Source organism: Hemitrygon akajei, chromosome 14 (assembly GCF_048418815.1).
Source record: "Hemitrygon akajei chromosome 14, sHemAka1.3, whole genome shotgun sequence".
NCBI classification, from domain to species: domain Eukaryota; kingdom Metazoa; phylum Chordata; class Chondrichthyes; order Myliobatiformes; family Dasyatidae; genus Hemitrygon; species Hemitrygon akajei.
The window spans coordinates 16,593,540-16,611,441 of NC_133137.1; the positions used below are offsets into that span (position 1 = coordinate 16,593,540).

The following is a 17,902-nucleotide window of genomic DNA, read 5'->3' on the forward strand; positions in this document are numbered from 1 at the left end:
GAATAAATTCGGTGACAGAGTTTGGCATGCACATACACTCATAAGAAACATTGCAATTATTGATGACATATCTGTAACCTTTTATGGTGTATTGGTCACTGTGTGTTCAAAGATGGATCTGTTTTGAGCATTATCAAGTAAACTACATTGATTTGGTACCCATATGTGTGATTAATTATACAAACTTCTAAGCAGATTGCAAATAATGTCTATTCTCTTGCTGCACTCAAGCCTCTTTGAGCATGCTCAGTTTTAAACACAATCTTAGAGAGGAAACGTATTTGCTTTTAAAAAGGATTTGTACCAGCAAGGCATAAAGATAACACATCACTGTTGCCCCTGAGAATCATAGGATGCCTAAAATGTTATCTTTGACATGAGTACACACTCATAGTACAGGTTGTGCCAGGTGCCTTGTCTGTGAGGTACCCTGAATGTCTGGTACCGATTTTGACAGATCATAATGTCAAACATCACATAGTGCTTGATTTAAGGTCAGAGGTGACATTATAGAGCTCAAGATTCCAGTTAGCATTCCTTCATGCATACAGTGCCAATAAAAAGTATTCACCCCTCTTGGAAGTTTTCATGTTTTATTGTTTAACAGCATTGAATTACAGTGCTTTTAGTTTGGCCTTTTTGACATTGATCAACAGAAAAAGACTCTTTTGTGTCAAAGTGATACAGCTCTCTATAATGGGATCCAAATTAATTACAAATACAAAACAAAAATAATTAATTGCATAAATATTCACCCCTTACAAGTCAGTATTTAGTAGATGCACCTTTCACAACAATTACAGCCTTGAGTCTGTGTGGATAGGTCTCTATCAGCTTTGCACATCTGGACACTGCAATTTTTCCCCATGCTTTTTTACAAAACTCTTCAAGCTCTGTCAGATTGGATGGAGATTGTGTGTGAACATCCCTTTTCCAGTCCAGCCACAAATTCTCAATTGAATTGTAGTTTCGACTCTGACTAGGCCACTCCAGGACATTAACTTTGCTGTTTTTAAGCCATTCCTGTGTAGCTTTGGCTTTATGCTTAGGGTCATTGTCTTGCTAGTAAACAAGTCTTCTCCCAAGTCTCAGTTCTCTTGCAGCTTTTTTCTCCAGGAAGTTCCTGTGTGTTACTGCATTCATTTTACCCTCTACCTAACACAAGTCATCCAGGGCCTGCAGCAGTGAAGCATCTCCACAGCATGATGCAGCCACCACCACGCTTCATGGTAGAGAGAGTGTGTTTTTGATAATGTGCGGTGTTTGGCTTATGCCAAACATAATATTTAGTCCGATGACCAAATAGCTCAATTTCGGGTTCATCAGACCACAGAATCTTCTTCCAGCTGACTTCAGGCAAACTCTGGCCAAGATTTCATGAGAGTTTTTTGAATAGTGGCTTTCTGTTTGCCATCCTCCCATAAAATAGTTGGCAACCCAGTCAACAGTTGTTGTATGCGCAGTCTCTCCCATCTCAGCCACTGAAGCTTGTTCCTCCAGAGTTGTTACAGTTCTTTTGGTGGCCTCCCTCACTAGTCTCCTTGCACAGACACTCAGTTTCTGAGGACGGTCTGCTCTAGGCAGATTTACAGCTGTGCCATATTCTTTCCATTTCTTGATGATTGAATTAACTGTACTCCAAAGGATATTCAGTGTCTTGGAAATTTTGTTGTATCCACCTCCTGTTTTGTGCTTTTCAATAATCTTCTCTTGGAGTTGCTTGGAGAGTTCCTTTGTCTTAAGGATGTAGTTACAGGTGTACTTTTAGTACAATCAATTGAAACACCTTGACTGCACACAGGTCTCCAAAAACAGATCACCAATTAACTAATTATGTGACTTCTAAAGCCAATTGGCCGCATCAGTAATGATTTAGTCTGTCATATTAAAGGGGTGAATACTTATGCAATCCAATTATTTTGTATTTTATATTTGTGATTAATTTAAATCACTTTGTAGAGATCTGTTTTCACTTTGAAATGACAGAGAATTTTTCTGTTGATCAGTGTCAAAAAAAGCCAAACTAAATCCACTGTGACTCAATGCTGTAAAACATAAACCATAAAAACTTCCAAGTGGGGTGAATACTTTTGTAGGCACTGAACTTCAACATATGGTTAACATCTTGAAGGAATCCCCTTTCATTGGCACTATTTAATTGGATCATGAACTACTTGTAGTTTCGTTGCTAGTTTATTTCCTGTGTCTATTGCTATTCCACAAGTGTTCGATGATTTCTAGAGTTGGTTCAACTTGCCTAAGTCTGGAGGGATGGTGTAGCAAGTACAGCAACTCTTCTTTAAAAAAACAAATCAGGCTTCTACACAAACTGACTTAAATAATTGAACAAAACAAGAGCTGCTTCTCCCTCCACAGCAGCAACCTTTAAAAATGAAATTATTCTTGTTCTTAACCTGTCGTGATTCTCCTTTGCCGTGGTCTCCCTGGGGCCACTTCAGGACTGGTGAGGTGTTGCTGACACTCAGTGGAAAGAGACTGCAGACGGCCTCGGAGGACAGACTGAAGGTCTGGGTGAGGAAAGTCCTAGCACGAGTGGCAGCAGTTCAGGCGTACTGACTGAACAACAACAGCAAGAGTACTGGTAAGATGATGGGTGAGAAGAAAATCAGTGTCTTTCTGAGAGAAGACAACAGGCTCGTAGTCCACACAGCCACTTTCTGGGTGGTGTCTCCTTAGTGCATTCCAGTAATCCATTAGAGAGGAGACTGGTGGGCCAACCTGAGACCCCGCAGATGCAATGCACAGCAGTGTGACCTTCCACTACAGAGCATTGGTGGGTTCTATTTCTACAGTCGTTGCAGCTGAGACATTGGCCCTCAGAAGCGGTTTTGCGTTTGGGTTATCCTGAATGAATTGCCCATCATCTCCATGCTGGGTTAAAAGCGCTGAGCAAAGCCCACTGGAAAGTGACACTAATGAATCCATCCGTGGTGATCTTCCCACCACACTGAGCCTTCAGTGGGGCATGTTCATCAGTCTTCCCCCTTAGCTGGTCCTATAAAATTGTCACCTCCGTTCTCTGAAGTAGATCGTGTGTGATATCTGCATTATCCTTGCCATCTGCCCTGGCAGTGGAATGCACAGTAAGTGCCTTGCTCTCTGTGGATTAAATGTTCAGCCTGTATCCAGTTTCGAGATGGGATCTGTCAGCGGCAAGACTGTGGTACGTGTCGCCAAAAGGCAAGGCCACGGTATGGGGATTTGGGGGCTTAAATCATCTGTTCTCTTTAAATAAGAAGAGTGTGTTTTGAGGAAGAAGTGTTTTGGATGTAAGAAGGAAGATTATAAACAACAGTGCTGGTTTCTTCAAGTGCTTCAGTCCAGTTTGGACAATATAGCTACCAATGACAGCAGCCCTCTGGGTACAGGGCTACAATGGTTCTGAAAAAAGAAAATGTTATTAAATGTCACCCAAAAATGGGTTGAATAATTGGCAGTGGGTGCAAATGATCAGTGTACCCTGAGATTTATAATGATGCTAAGTCTGTGTGAAGTGCAACGGATCACATTATTTCAATTCGACCCTGCATAGGCGGACCCCCGACCTTTCCTAACTTCTGGCAGTCACCTCCCACTTCATTTTCAGGAGCCATCTTGAACCTATCCTACCAAGGTTCCCAGTGTGGAGTTCAGTACTTAAGAAACCTGCTGTCTCTTGTACTGCGTCATCCTTATGTGATCTGAAACAGTGCGTAATAACCTCGAGTGTTGTAACCCACTCGATGGGGATCCCGTACCGAAGTAAGAGACACGGTAAGCGGGACGGAATGCTTCAAACATAGAACCGACAGGACATCTGGAGACCCTACCCAATTTTGCCAGAACTTAATATAAGACGCATTGGAGGTTTGCGATCGCCATCTTTCTAAACCGAATAATTTCGCTCCGTTTGACGGCTTTTTTTCTCAGCTCGGTTGAGCGAAATACTTTTGTACCACGTTAAACGATTTTCATAATTTTATGAAAGTGTTAACATTATTCACATTAGGACCGCAGATATTCTACCCTCTCCTTGCGGTTAAAGATAACACCAGCATTGTGACTACATTCGCAGTTGCGGATTAGCATTTAGTTTCGAGCATTCTGGACGCAAACGCATCTTCTCAGTAAAGCTTGAGGTTGAGTCCAAAGACAATGAAACCTCGCCACTAGGTGTCGTGATTACTTCGTAGTAGCTGATAAACAGGTGGGAAATTAAACTCGGAGATGAAATGGATGTGAGCCAATCCAGTACTGAGCTCTAAATATTTTAACAGCAGTACTAACTGCATCGCACTGGAAATGAGACATCAATCAGTAAACTTCACTCCTAATTGTCCAGTTTTGTAGAATGCTTTACTGACAAGGTATAATTTAGTGCATTGTTCATCAAAGGGTTTTTGTAATATTCAGTTGGCGTTGCCAGTCTATGGAATATAAATAAAAGGTTTGTTGAATTGTGGATTTTTAGCGCTTTATTTGCGTTTTAACTACCCTCTCGCCGTCTAGTCACCTTGATTTCGTTCTTTGGTGAATTTGTTGTTGTCAAAATAAGCTAACATCAACATATAAGTAAGAGAACTAAATTTTAACATTCTGAACTACAAATAAAACGCAGATTTAAGACATCACTGCCCTATTGTAACTATATTTAATAAGGATTTGATAAATGTGAAAAGTGTGACTCTGCCTCGTAAAAAAAAGTGATGAATTGAATTTGCATTTTGTAATTCATTTACAATTGGTCTAAATTAGTTTATCAAATATTTAATCTTTTAATTTCGAATTAATCAACGTGAGTCAAATTAATATGACTTTGTTGAATTCTCCGCATGGCGACATCACAGCTCCAATCACCTTTCAAATTAAATTAGACTCCGACATTATGATGAATGCTGTGGTATTGGCTGCTCATGAGGAGGTAATAATCAACTTTTTGAAGTAATGTTTAGATATTAAAAACTTGATGGCGCTTCCTAACAACCAGATAAAAGTAAGACTTGAAAATTATAAGACATAAAAAGGGTAGCGATAACTATAACAAGAAGATAATGATCAATACCTGGAATAATTTTTAGTTGTATATACACACTAAGAAATTCGCTTATTTGATTTCTATTCCTGTATTTAACGGGCATACATCTGTATAATTAATTCAATATGAAAAATAAGTGTTCTGGTTTCGATCACTTTCTGGAGGCTGCACAGTTAGGTTTAGAACTTTGCAAAGGATGCGATGACCGGAGGTTTGCTTTGCCGGGACGAACAGCACCGAGGTCAGCACCCCGCCCCGGACCATCTCACTTTGCCCGACTCCAGGACAACTTGGTAAGGACGCGGCTCGCCCCGCCCCCGACCTCTGCTGTACACCAATCGCCAGTGAGAGACTCCCGTTCTTCGAGAAGACCCCGTCTGGGATCCTCTCTTTCATTGGTTGCCGGAACTGCCCATCGCAGGCTGGCCTCGCTACTTCCGCGAAGGCGCTGAGTGAGTAGAATCTGATCGTGGAGATAAGGCTGAAGGGAGCTGGGAAGTTGATTGAATGGTCTCCTCGCTCTCTTCTAATACCTTCCTCTTGATTTGGAGCGGCTGCTCTACAACTTTGAGACTGACTGTCCTCGGCGCTGACAGGATTGAACAAGTGCATGGAGTTTTAAATTGCACCTTTAACAAAGTCTCCTGATAACGGGAGACACGGAGTTGTCCCGTCGGGAGGATCACAATGAATTCCCGGGGCAATATGCGGACTTTGGGATTTTCAAAGCTGGCTACTCTTCGTCTTCGCATGACTGAGATGTTGATTTTTGCCGCGTTGCTCTGCAAAGGTAAGTGTGGAGTTCAGTGATGGTACTTATATTTTCATTGAAGAGTCGAACTGTAAGTGCGGTTGTCCTTCGGAAGCTTAGATTTAAAGAGCAACGTCGGCAGCGCGGACAACCTGTTCCGCGTCTCCCTTGAAATACCGATTGCCGCCATGTGATTGAAACTATTTTAATGACAGCTCTTCAGCGGCCGCCGACAGAGTAGAGCTGGTATCTGCCACAGGTCTGACCGCTCTCGCTTGGGGTCCAGGTCTTGGCGTTGAAAGGTCTTTCACCCCGAGGGCTGGCGCTGTCAGCGACGCCGCTCTCTCAACCCATGCGGGGACAAGATTCAGCCGGCTCTACTCACCCCTTAGTGAGAAGTGGGAATGCTGAGCTCTGGGGGTTGTGGGGAGCCATGTCAGGGCACCTGTGTACTTCATTTGTGAAATACCCGACTGACGCCAGTAGACGCGTTTTCAAATAAAGATATATCTGCTTGGAAATGAGGGATGCGGGCGGCAGGGTTTGACCAGAGAGAGAGTAAAGAGGAATTCAGGGGATTTGGAATTAGTTGGAGAAAGAAATCCCGTAAGCATCCCAACAGGAACTCTTAACAAAAAGTCTCAACTTTAACACGCATAAAGTTGACCGTTTCTCAACGTTGCCCCCGATTTACCCGGCCACCATGTTTCAGAAGATGCATTGATTTCAGGATATTGATAGATTTAAAACGAAAGGCCGTGGCCACGAGTTTGCAGCGCGTCGATACTCGATTTTTTGTTTTGATGGCTTTTCGGCCACTGATTCGTGCTCCTCTCCCCACACTTGGCACTAAATCGTTGTCAAGTGATGCCCTCGGCAACTCCAGCCATGAAAGCCTGTCGCGAACACCGCTAGAAGGAAGGTCAGGGTTTGTTCGGAGTTAACGGACTGTTAACGCGAGCCCAGGGAGAGCTCATTTCCCAGCTGAATGGCTGTTTTGCCATCAAAGATGTGTGACATTAATTGAGCCCAGACGAGGATATAATTGCAACCAACCGAATAACGGCCGGTCCCGGCTCCTCTGGTTCCCAGATCGGTTCCGCTCTCTACTTGTATATGTGCTGTCTGTATAGTTCCAAACAGCTCGCAAAAATACTCAGTACCTGCCCTCGTGGCTGTTTATTAACGAATTCAGAGTCAATTATAAAAGCAAAATTAGTAGATCAGCAAATATTTCAAGCGATGGGCAGCCGGCGGGTTATCATTTTTCAAGGGGCTGCAAACTTTTCTATATTTTTTTTAAAGTTTGCTTCCATGATTAACATTCTGCATGCAACATTATTTTTGAACGCGCTTCCCCTAACAATATATTCTTCTTCCAAGCACAGCCTGTCACAGATCCCTGTAGCTAAAGTCAATGTGATCGCGTAGCAATGGAGGATCTAATTAGAACTGTGGCAACAAACCACAGGGGTAGCGTCAAGTTATATTAAAACATCTCGTGAGCTCGCTCACACTCTCTCTCTCTCTCTCTCTCTCTCTCTCACTCTCTCACACACACACACACACACACACACACACACACACACACACACACACACACACACACACACACACACACACACACACACACACACACACACACACACACACACACACACACACACACACACACACACACACACACACACACACACACACACTTCTAGAAAGGCGCAAGGCTCCACTTGTCACCTTCCCTCCCGGCCCCAACCTCTGCAACGCCTCCATTAACATTTCGGTAGGTTTTTAAATTACAATGTCCATTAGAAATCGGCCTCTCTCCTCCCCCACCTCCCGTTTTTCTTTCTGGAACTGGGAAGTTCTATTCACCCAAACGTGTAATGCCCGAGGCTACTGTCAACCGCTGAGGTGGGGAATGGTTTATGGAGGCTGTAAACCGGCCCCCTTCACACACGTGCATTCTTCTTCTCGCCCCGTCTGTTCTGTGCTTCACCTCCCGCCACACCCACGCCTCCGCCTCCCACCCTTCTTTGGTCATTCCGCTTCCTACGCTCCCTTCTCTTTCCCCCTCTTCTCCCCGCAATCACCCACTCCCACAAACTGAGACGCCAGTTGCCATGGCCTTCAGATTTGCGACCTTGCCCAGACAAATTCCCACGATCGATATCCCTTATTCTTAGATGGCACATTTTCTGAACAAAATGTGATGTGTGGGAGATGCTGTGGTGTTGTTGAGGTTTCTCGCCACTCCCGGGCGCGGTTCTCTGATTGATGTTGGGGCTTTCAACTTCTTCAAATACCATCACTTTCGCCCGCTGTAACCTAACACCAGTTTTCCAGAGATGGAGAAAATTGGGCTCACCTTCTGAAATGCATTAACTGTCTAAAGGTGATAGGAAGTGACCAAACCGAACTGGATGTTTTTTTCTGGAAACCAAGTCCAATACTCGATCGAAGCCCTGAGAGAGTCTTATTCTGTTTTCCTCTCAGTCCTCTACCCAACTCACTGGTTTCCAGAATGTTCTGATAGCTAAGCACATTTGAAGTGGTTCTTCGGAAAATATTTTGCACTTTTCTACTTGAATGTATATAGGAGATATATTTTACTTACCTTTCCCAGTACTGTCCAGTGTAACCCACTATTTCTTGTAAACATATGGAAGGATTTACCTTTGATAATGACATTCTGGCAAATAAAAACAAAATTAATTTTAAAGTTATGCACTGAGAAATACTATTTGGAAAACACATATTGAACCTTAAAGGACCCTCTTTCAAGTTTGTCTCCAATGTCCTCATTAAAAGTAAGCAATACTACACTAAAAAGAATGTCATCAATTTTTGGACTGATTTCCCTCTCCCCCCCCCCCCCCCCCCCCCCCCCCGCAACCCTTTTTACAATGAAATCTGGTTGGTTATCTGCCAGTATGATTTTGAGTCTATGCTAAAGTTATTGCTACATGGAAACAAGCAATTTGACGTGCTTAGTTTTACAACTGCTCCACCTACCAGGCTAGGGCTGGTTGTAGTATTTGAATGATGTTTTTTAGGATGTGTGGTGTGGCATGTAGATTCCTAGCTTAATCTCATGCCTTGGATTTGAAGTTCAATATAACCAGGTACAGCTATAGATATATCGCTTTAGCTTGGAAGCTGCCTTATGAGTCCTGTGTTGAAATGGTTATCCGGGATGAATAATCCCTACAGCAATTTTGATAGTATATTTCAACACTGATAATTCTGAAGAAACACCTTTCTGGTCATTTCTTGTGTGAGATTTCAGTGTTGAGCACAGGTCATTTCCTGTCATGTCCTTAATAACCTTGCCTAAGCGTAATGTGAAACAGCAATTTACTTTTCCTTGACAATGCAGATTAACTCCTACCTTGGAAGAGCATTCTGTACATGTGATAGTTTATTTAATTTTCTTTGCAGACATAGGTGCATGAAAATAGAAGCAGGAATAGGCCACTTAGTTCTTTGAACATACACCGCAATTCATTTAGCTTTGATTGTGGCTGCTGCTATCACTCAAGTCCACTTTCCTGCCTAATGACGATACAACCATTTATATCAAATTATTGTTACTTTTATGCTGTGCACATATGAGCATTGGATAGAGAGCGGCAGTTGTTCATTTCATTTTGCTGGGGATCAGAGTGATCCCATCAGTCTAAACTAAAGTGCCCTGATAAAAGCATTGCAGTGCTGTTCTGTAATGTGCTCGACCACTCAGCTCCCAATGTCCTTATGCAACCTGAATTATTGTGCACTCTTTGCCCTTTTTCTCCTCTCTTGTTTTTTTTTTGCTGAAGGCTGCAAATGGGAGGCAGAAGACTAATTTAGCCCAGCCGAAGATAAATTGTTCCTTGAAACTCCAGTCGAGCTGCAAAGTTCTTCATGCTATGCAGATTGTGGGAATTAAGAGGACCCCATGGGATAAGTAAATCTGCAGCAGAATTCAGATTACCTAGACTGATAAGGGAGCTTTCCTGGGTAAACCATATGGTGATTTCACAGACGCATAAAAATGGTAAATTGCCAATTATTTCTGATGCTCTGTTGAAGATTAATTCTATTCTCCTTATAGTACTGGGTGCTACTATTACAGAAATGAAAGATCTGATTGATCTCAGTTAAGTTGTTACTAACTTCAGAACTTACTATTACACTTTAGCATCGAGAAAAAAAAGCAAGCTTTTGAAACCAACTGTACTATCACAGTTTAATGATGACAGTTAAATATGCATTTGTTCGTGATTTGTACACTAATACACCTCTTCTTCATGCATCTCTATCTATCGCACTCAAAGGTTGCTAGCATTTTTAGCATAGGCCCTTTACATCTTTTGAAAATGCAACATATTGTAGAATAATCAGATTGGACTGTTGGGTCCTGTCATTGTACAGTAAGATTGATATTAAAAGATTTGATGCCAATGGAAAACTAGATCTGATGGATCATTCCTGTGCGTTTGGAACTTCTCTTGAGGATTCCTAATTTTATTTCTCCCAATGCCATTAGGCTTTACAATTCTACCGCCAGGACTTAAGAACTTTTTAAAAGCTATTATTAATGCTTTTTGAGATAGTGATTTAGATGCATATAATATTTTTTACTGAGTTAAGTATTGTATGCAATTAGTTATGCTACAACAAGTGTATGGGACATTGGAAAAAAGTTGAATTTCCCCATGGGGATGAATAAAGTATCTATCTATCTATCTATCTACACAGTAAGATTTACAGTAAAGTAAAAATGGCCAGTTTTTCTTGTATGCTATTAATTTAGAAGCTTCTCCAGTATTACACAGTTTTTCAAAATCAAAAAGGACTTTCCTCTAAGTGGCTTAAGTTTAACCGTAAGACCATATATGGTTATTATCACAGCAGTGATGTGCATTTATTTTGTCAATGAATAAATGAATACATACATACTAGTTAAATGGTAGTGGGTGAGTGGAGGGTTATCCAGGAGTACAAGAGGTGTACTGCTCATAGGAGGTGAGTGTGTTCCCAATTGCTATGTTTGCTGCAGTGGGCGTTGCCACTAAAGAAAAATGAAAAGAAATAAGAAAGAGCTAGAAAGAAGATGGACTATCCAGGGAGGCTGTGATCGAGGTTTGCTCTCTGATCCATGAAGGCTTGTAAGCACAGTCAATCAGTTGCAGTGTTTTACCAGTGGCAGAGAAGGCTGTGTGGCCACAGGGACATAACTAACGCTTTGTTTTCAAAGAGAACTCTAAACTGCAGCAAAATTGAACTGGTTCTCTCAGTACAACCATTCATCCAGTGCACCTTTGAGTGTCGTGTGACAGGACCCAAGCATATTCTTGATATAGTCTTGATGCTATACTATACTTTTTAAAGAAAGCATGCCACTGAGGCATATGTCTCTAAACAATGATCAAAGGCTGCTTACTAATGGAGACCTTTGGTTAATACCAGATTGCCGTATACTGAAAATATGTCAATACAGTCACATCCCCACTGTAAATAGTTCTTCTGTAAGCCTTATTGTTGATATGTGTTTATTGCAACTGGATAAAGGAGCAGAGGCTGTCTATCATTTTCTTGTTTAACAAATTAGCCACAAGCCCTGAATCAGGAATGCTCTTGGTATAATTTAAAGTTGTTTACACTTAGTATCCTTTATAAAGCAATAGTTAAACATAACAATTCTTTATAGAAATGTATGAAAGTAAGTGTATGCACAGAGAGAACATCTAAGTTTGAAGGTGCAGAATTTATGCTGGAATTCCAGGGAGGTTTTGTTTGAATATATATACTAATCTAGTTAATTTGAAATAAGTTTAATCATTAGAATTAATTACTTCCACCAAAAGAGGAGGAAGTTGATACTTTAAATGCCAGTAGACCATTATTTATTTGCGAATAGTTCTTTGTCATTCTCTCACATGGAATCACTGTGATCCAAGTTCTCAAAAGGCATCTTAACTGCTTCAGAAAATTCCACTTCATATAATACCTCATTCTTTCACAGAGAACTTAATTCTCCACTTCACTCAGTTCATATTTCTGACAACTTGCTGAAGAAATACTTTTTCAGCACTCGCTTAAGTGATGCTTCCCTTCCCTTCTCAGCACGACTATTCCCGCACTTTCTCCCCAGTCCTTTAATTAATATTGAGATTGTAAATGTACACCCCACACCAGAACATCACTCCCACTTTCTATCTCCTTACTAGAGCTCATACCTTTTCCTCTATTCCCATTCATTTGCCTCCGTCTTTCATTTCCAGCAAATTCTCACTCTCTTATCTTTCACCACCCACCCCTGTCACTTTTCTTCCTCATATTATTTTCCCAATTCCTACCCATTGTGCAAGTTGGCTAATGCACCAGAAAGGGAACAGCTCTTGTTTCTTCCCCCTTCTTTTCCAGTCCTGATGAAGACTCTTGGCTTGAAATGTCAACTGTTTATTCATTTCCATAAAATGACACCCGACCTGCTGAGTTCCTCCAGCATCTTGTGTGTGTTGCTTGGATTTCCAGCATCTGCAGAATCGCTTGTGTTCATGTTTAGCTCTTGTGATTTTGATGTAGTAGAGTATCCCAAGATATTTCACTGAAAAGTTAGCAGATAGAATTTGACATAAAACACCTAAGGAGATATTAGTGGAGATGTCCAAAAAGTGGTGAAAGGTATAGGCTTTAAAGCAAATTGGGTAGAGAGATTTGGGCAAGTCTAGACAGGATCTCGTGGGCTGAAGGCACAGTTACCAGGGCTTTGTGCTAGCATTTGTTTTTGTTTCACAGTCCTCTGTAAAGTTCACTGTGTCACTTCCGCTCTGCCAGGGATGCTTTATAAATGCTGGATGTTTTTATTCATTAATTGCATTTTTGGAATCTGGGCATCACTGGCAAGGTCAACCTTTATTTCTCATTCCTAATTGCATCTTCATGAATCATTGCAGAACCTTTGGTCAAGACCCTTCCAAAGTGCTATTGGGAAAGGACTTTGAGGATTCAGACCCCGGGGATGTGAAGAAGCAGTGATTTTTTTTTACGTCAGAATGCAATGCAACCTGGAGGGGAACCTGCAGTGTTTCCATTCTCCTCTGCCCTTGTCGTTGTCGATAGTAGAGTCCGTGGGTTTGGGCGGAACCTGTTTATCAGTGACATACACCACAGCCACACTGGTGAAGGAGGAAATGAGCATATTTAGGATGGGGGATAAGGTGCCAGTCAGGGGAGCTTTTTTGTCTTGTATGGTGCTGAGTTACAAGCGTTGTTGGCAAGTCCGACACCTGTCGTGGAAAGGCTTTAGCGTGTGAGGAGGGTGGCTTACTGGCTGTGATCTCCTTTTGTTTGTGGTCATAACATTTATGTTAATTGAACATGACACCCAGAATATTGACAATGGAGTCACAGCTCTAGTAATATTATTGCATTTATTATGATAGCAATATCATGCTTACCCTCGGCCATTAGGCTCTATGGTGAGTCAACCTATAGCTGGGGAAATGAAGACACCCCTCCTGTTAGACTGTTTGAGCTAACTTAATTTTCACTCTTCCTATTCCTCTCTGCACTTGTTATGCTACTGTGACACTGTATTTCCTTTCGGATCAGTAAAGTATCTATCTATCTGTCTTCTAAGTTCTCTCGAGCTGGAGATGGTTATTGCCTGACCGTGGTAGGCAGAAATGTTCTTACCACATATCAGCCCCTGAGTAAATGTTGAGGTCTTGCTGCTTTCAGCTTAGGACTGCTCCATTTTCTTTCGATGAGGTGGAATTATGAAGAAGGCATGCCAGCAGCTGTATTTCATGAGTTTGAGGATCTTTGGCATGTTACCAAAGGCTAGTAAGTTTCTGCAAATGTACCGTAGAGATCATTCTAACTGGCTGTATCACTGTCTGGTACGGGGATTGAGAAAAGCTGAAGAGGTTGTAAATTCAGTCAGCTCCATCATGGGCACTAACCTCCCCACCATCAAGGAATCTTGAAAAGGTTGTTGTTCCTTCGCGCACTTGTGGCGCGTTGGCCGGCCGCCTTGCCATTTCTTTAGCGTTTTTGCCTGTTTTTTTTTAACAAGGCCAAGCTGCTAGCTCGACGCTCAAACCAGCATGGATGGAAAGTAGGCAAGGAACCTGTGACCACTCGTCTCAGAGTCCGGGGTGGAAGATGATGCCTCAAAAAGGTGACATCCATCATTAAGGACCCCTACTGCCTAGGACATGCCCTCTTCTCATTACTACCATCAGAGAGGAGGCACAGGAGCCCAAAGACAAACACAAAGCATTTTAGGAATAGCTTCTTCCTGTCAGATTCCTGAACAGTCTGTTAACACTACTTTACTATTTTGGTTCACTTTTTGTACTACTTTACTATTTTGGTTCACTTTTTGTACTAACTTAATTTTTTATTGTATATTTCTTTATGTCCTGCACTCTACCGCCACCGCAAAACAACTGCAAAACTCACAGAGATGCTAAGCCTGATTCTGATTGTGGTTGGCAGAATTAAAGGAGCACAGATACCTCAGAGGACTGAAGGGAAGGACAGGAGAAGACCCAAGTTTAGGGAAGGGCAAGACCAAACGGGGATTTGAAAACAAGTATGATAACTGTAAAGACGTACCTTTGTTTGACTAGGAATCAGTGTAGCTCAGTGATTGCTGGGTGAACTGGAGCTGGTGTGAGTTAGTGTAGGGGCAGCAGAGCTTTGGATGAGCTCAAGTTTATGAAATAGACTTCTCCCTCCTGCTGTCTGGGAAAAGGCACCGGAGCATTCGGGCTCTCGTGACCAGACTATGTAACAGTTGCTTCCCCCAAGCTATCAGACTCCTCAATACCCAGAGCCTGGACTGACACCAACTTACTGCCCTCTACTGTGCCTATTGCCTTGTTTATTATTTATTGTAATGCTTGCACTGTTTTGTGCACTTTATGCAGTCCTGGGTAGGTCTGTAGTCTAGTGTAGTTTTTTTCTGTGCTGTTTCCACGTAGTTCAGTCTAGTTTTTATACTGTTCCATGTAGCACCATGATCCTGAAAAACATTGTCTCGTTTTTACTGTGTTCTGTACCAGCAGTTATGGTCGAAATGACAATAAAAAGTGACGACTTGATGAAATAGAAAATAGAATGCTGACTTAGAATGTATCAGAATTACCAAGTACAGGCATATTAACAACTTGGGTAAAGTTTCATCTGGAGATAAGTTGAGGTCAGGGTAGGAGAGAACAATGTTACAGAGGTGAAAATAGGTCAGAAGCTCATCAGGAGGTTAAATATGAAACAGGAATGTGAACATTATAAGATAAGATAAAACTTCATTTATCCCGAAGGAAATTATTGCTGCAAGGTTGCTCAGTCAGAAATATATACTTTAAAATACAAAATGTAGGCATTGAGGTATGAAAAAGAATACAGAATGTTCATTAAAAAGTAATAGTGCAAAATACAGATGTGCAGTGAAACCCTGTACTTAAGGAGGAGGAGTTGTAGAGTCTTATAGTCACTGGGAGAAAGGATCTCCTGTGTCCAGTGGTGCACCTCAGTGGAATCAGTCTGTTACTGAACGTGCTTCTCTGTTTGTCCACTATGTTATGGAGGGGGTGAGAGGGATTGTCCATAACGCTCCGCAGCTTCTGCAGAATCCTCCTCTGAGACACAAGCACCAGGGAATCCAGTTCCACCCCCCCAGAACAGAACCAGCCTTCCTGCTGAGCTTATCGATCTTCTTGGCATCAGCTGCTCTCACCCGGCTTCCTCAGCAGACTACAGCGCCTTATGAGCGACTGGAATGGCAAGGGAGTAGTGCATGGCGGAAGCTTTCATATTTTTGGAGGAAATTTTTATTGGTATTGTTGTACGTTGGACAAGGAACGTGAAAAGTGACGGTGGATGAATCGAACATCATGATGGAGAAATGGGAGCTAGGGGCTGGCAATGTATGTGTGGAAGCTGACTGGTTTCGGGTACCATCACTGAGTGGTGGCGGTCAGTGAGAGGCAGGAGAGGCCGGGGTGGAGAGCACCAGGCGACTCGTTTACTGCCCCCCAGCAAATCCTTGGGTTGTGTTGGCTGTTAATGCAAGTGGCACATTTCCCTGTCCGTTTTAAAGCATCGAGGGGCCCCCACCATCCAGGCCGTGCTCTCTTCTCACTGCTGCCGTTGGCAAGGAGGTACAGGAGTCCTAGGTTCTACACCACCAGGTTCAGGAATGGTTGTTCCCCCCCTGCAATAATTCAAGTTTAATTGTCATTCAACCAAACAGGAGTACTCGTGAATACCGCCCAACGAGACAGCTTTACTAAGGGGTCAAGGTCCTAAGACACATTGCCAACAGCACACAAGAACAGATTCACAGAATATAAGTGTCCTGATGCCCCTGCCCCCCCCCCGCCCCCCACACCCCGATGACACTGCAGCTTGATGCCAAGTCCTCACTCATACAATTTCTCGTCATATCAAAATGTCTGTGTGGCTTGCCTACGCTAACCTTAAGAAGATGGTTGTTAATTTAATTGTCTCCTATCAAATTCCCTCTGGTGCAGGTGGTTGGTGGGAAAATAGAGGGTGGGGGGGGGGGTTAGCAGAGATAGATGTTTAAAAGAATATGTGAGATTGATGGCATCATTCTGAGAACTGGTATGAGGGGCCTTCTATGCAGCAAGGAAAGGACTATGGTGTATTAAAGAGGTGAAGTAAGATCAAATTTTGAGGGAAACAAGGCTAGGTACAGGGAGTAAGCCTTATTGCATCAGTCTGTGTCCCTAAGTCACTGACATCAGTCTGAACACTGCCGGTTGGCATTGATGGTTCTCTTTTTCTCAACCGTGGGTGTTCTCTGACTCACTCTCTGCTTCCTCATCGTCATCACCGTGCATCTGTGCCGGTGTCTTGTTTCAAGTCCGGGTGGTGACATTTAGAGCTCTGGTGAATGGTGCTCATCAGATCGCGGTGTGACTGGTTTCTCATTGTGGTGTGAAGAGAGCAGATGGGACAATGTGAATAAGAAGACACACTTACGCTGTTGGTTATTGCATGCACATGACTTGCAGTGGGACACAGCATTACAGTGTGTATGACATAGCACGTCCTGAAACTCCATTGAACAACCCCTTCAGCCTCCAGTGCTTCTGCCGTCTTTGACTTCTCCCTCCTAAACAAATATGCAGAGCTGGTGAGGAAGTTGTGCAGTTCTCATGCTTTGGACTCGCCATCTGTTCCATTCTGCAGCCTTCACATTGAAGCAGTGTAGAATTCAGAAAACATGGGGTTTGAAATTGAATTGTCCATTTAAACTCCCTTCATGCATTACATTCTTTCTCCCACTGTGGAGCGGGTAATGTAATTTATTTAATCTTACATCCTTCACCTACACTACCAAGCAGAACATAATCTGAAATTTAAGCATTTATATCTTGCCCGGCTCAATGCCTTTGTCCATCCTGTCCAACCTTGCACAACACCTGACAATTATTCAGAGATTTATTAACTGCTGGGGAAAAATTAGAAGAAATATATTATGGTAGCTCAGGTGGTATGTGCTTTACCTTCAAAGGACTTCCAATAATTTCTGTTTTACTTTCCGGTTTCCAGCAACTGTAGTAGTTGTTGGAACTGATTATTGTTTTTCATTCTTGTTACTTTGGTTATCTTGGAAATCGTTCATCTTACTTCCACCTGTTTGTCTTTTCTTGCGTGCAGGTGGGGTTTGGGGTTTGATGTTCTTGTTGTAGTCTGCACAATTTGCTTTTAGTACATGGGGTGGCTTGCCATTTGCTTGATGTGGTTTTTTTTTCGCGTGTAGGGGGTTGATGTTTCTCTTTGAACTGCGTCCATTGTTTTCTTTGTTTCATGGCTATCTGAAGAAGACGAATCTCAGAGTTGTATTCTGCATACATACTTTGGTAATACTTTAAACCTTGAACCGTTCCATCGTTTCACTGGTGGGCAGCCCTTCTTTCTCCCTGTTCGGATCCCTCACTTCGCTACCCCACCCTCCCATTCCATTCCCAACTAAACACAGAATTGTTTACATAGCTTGGAGCTGACCATTGACTGAATCACCATGCAATCACAACACATCCGTGACATTCTTCTGCTGGTTAAGTGTTGGGACTTGTCTATTTAAAATA

The 17,902-nt window shown here is 42.5% G+C and overlaps 1 protein-coding gene across 3 annotated transcripts in view; it reads left to right on the top strand.

The window, feature by feature from the left end:
• Positions 1–17,902, top strand: part of LOC140738327 (transmembrane protein 132C-like) — a 1,098,356-nt gene that overhangs the window by 20,876 nt on the left and 1,059,578 nt on the right. Inside the window, exon 1 of one of the 3 annotated variants that reach the window (XM_073065529.1) lies at positions 5,163–5,825. The exons of 1 other annotated variant lie outside the window; for it this stretch is intronic. In XM_073065529.1, coding sequence (XP_072921630.1) covers positions 5,723–5,825 — 103 coding nt within the window. In that variant the 5' untranslated portion in view covers positions 5,163–5,722. Of the gene's footprint in view, positions 1–5,162; positions 5,826–17,902 lie in introns of those variants that run through there. One more of the 3 variants, XM_073065527.1, reaches the window with a different exon arrangement.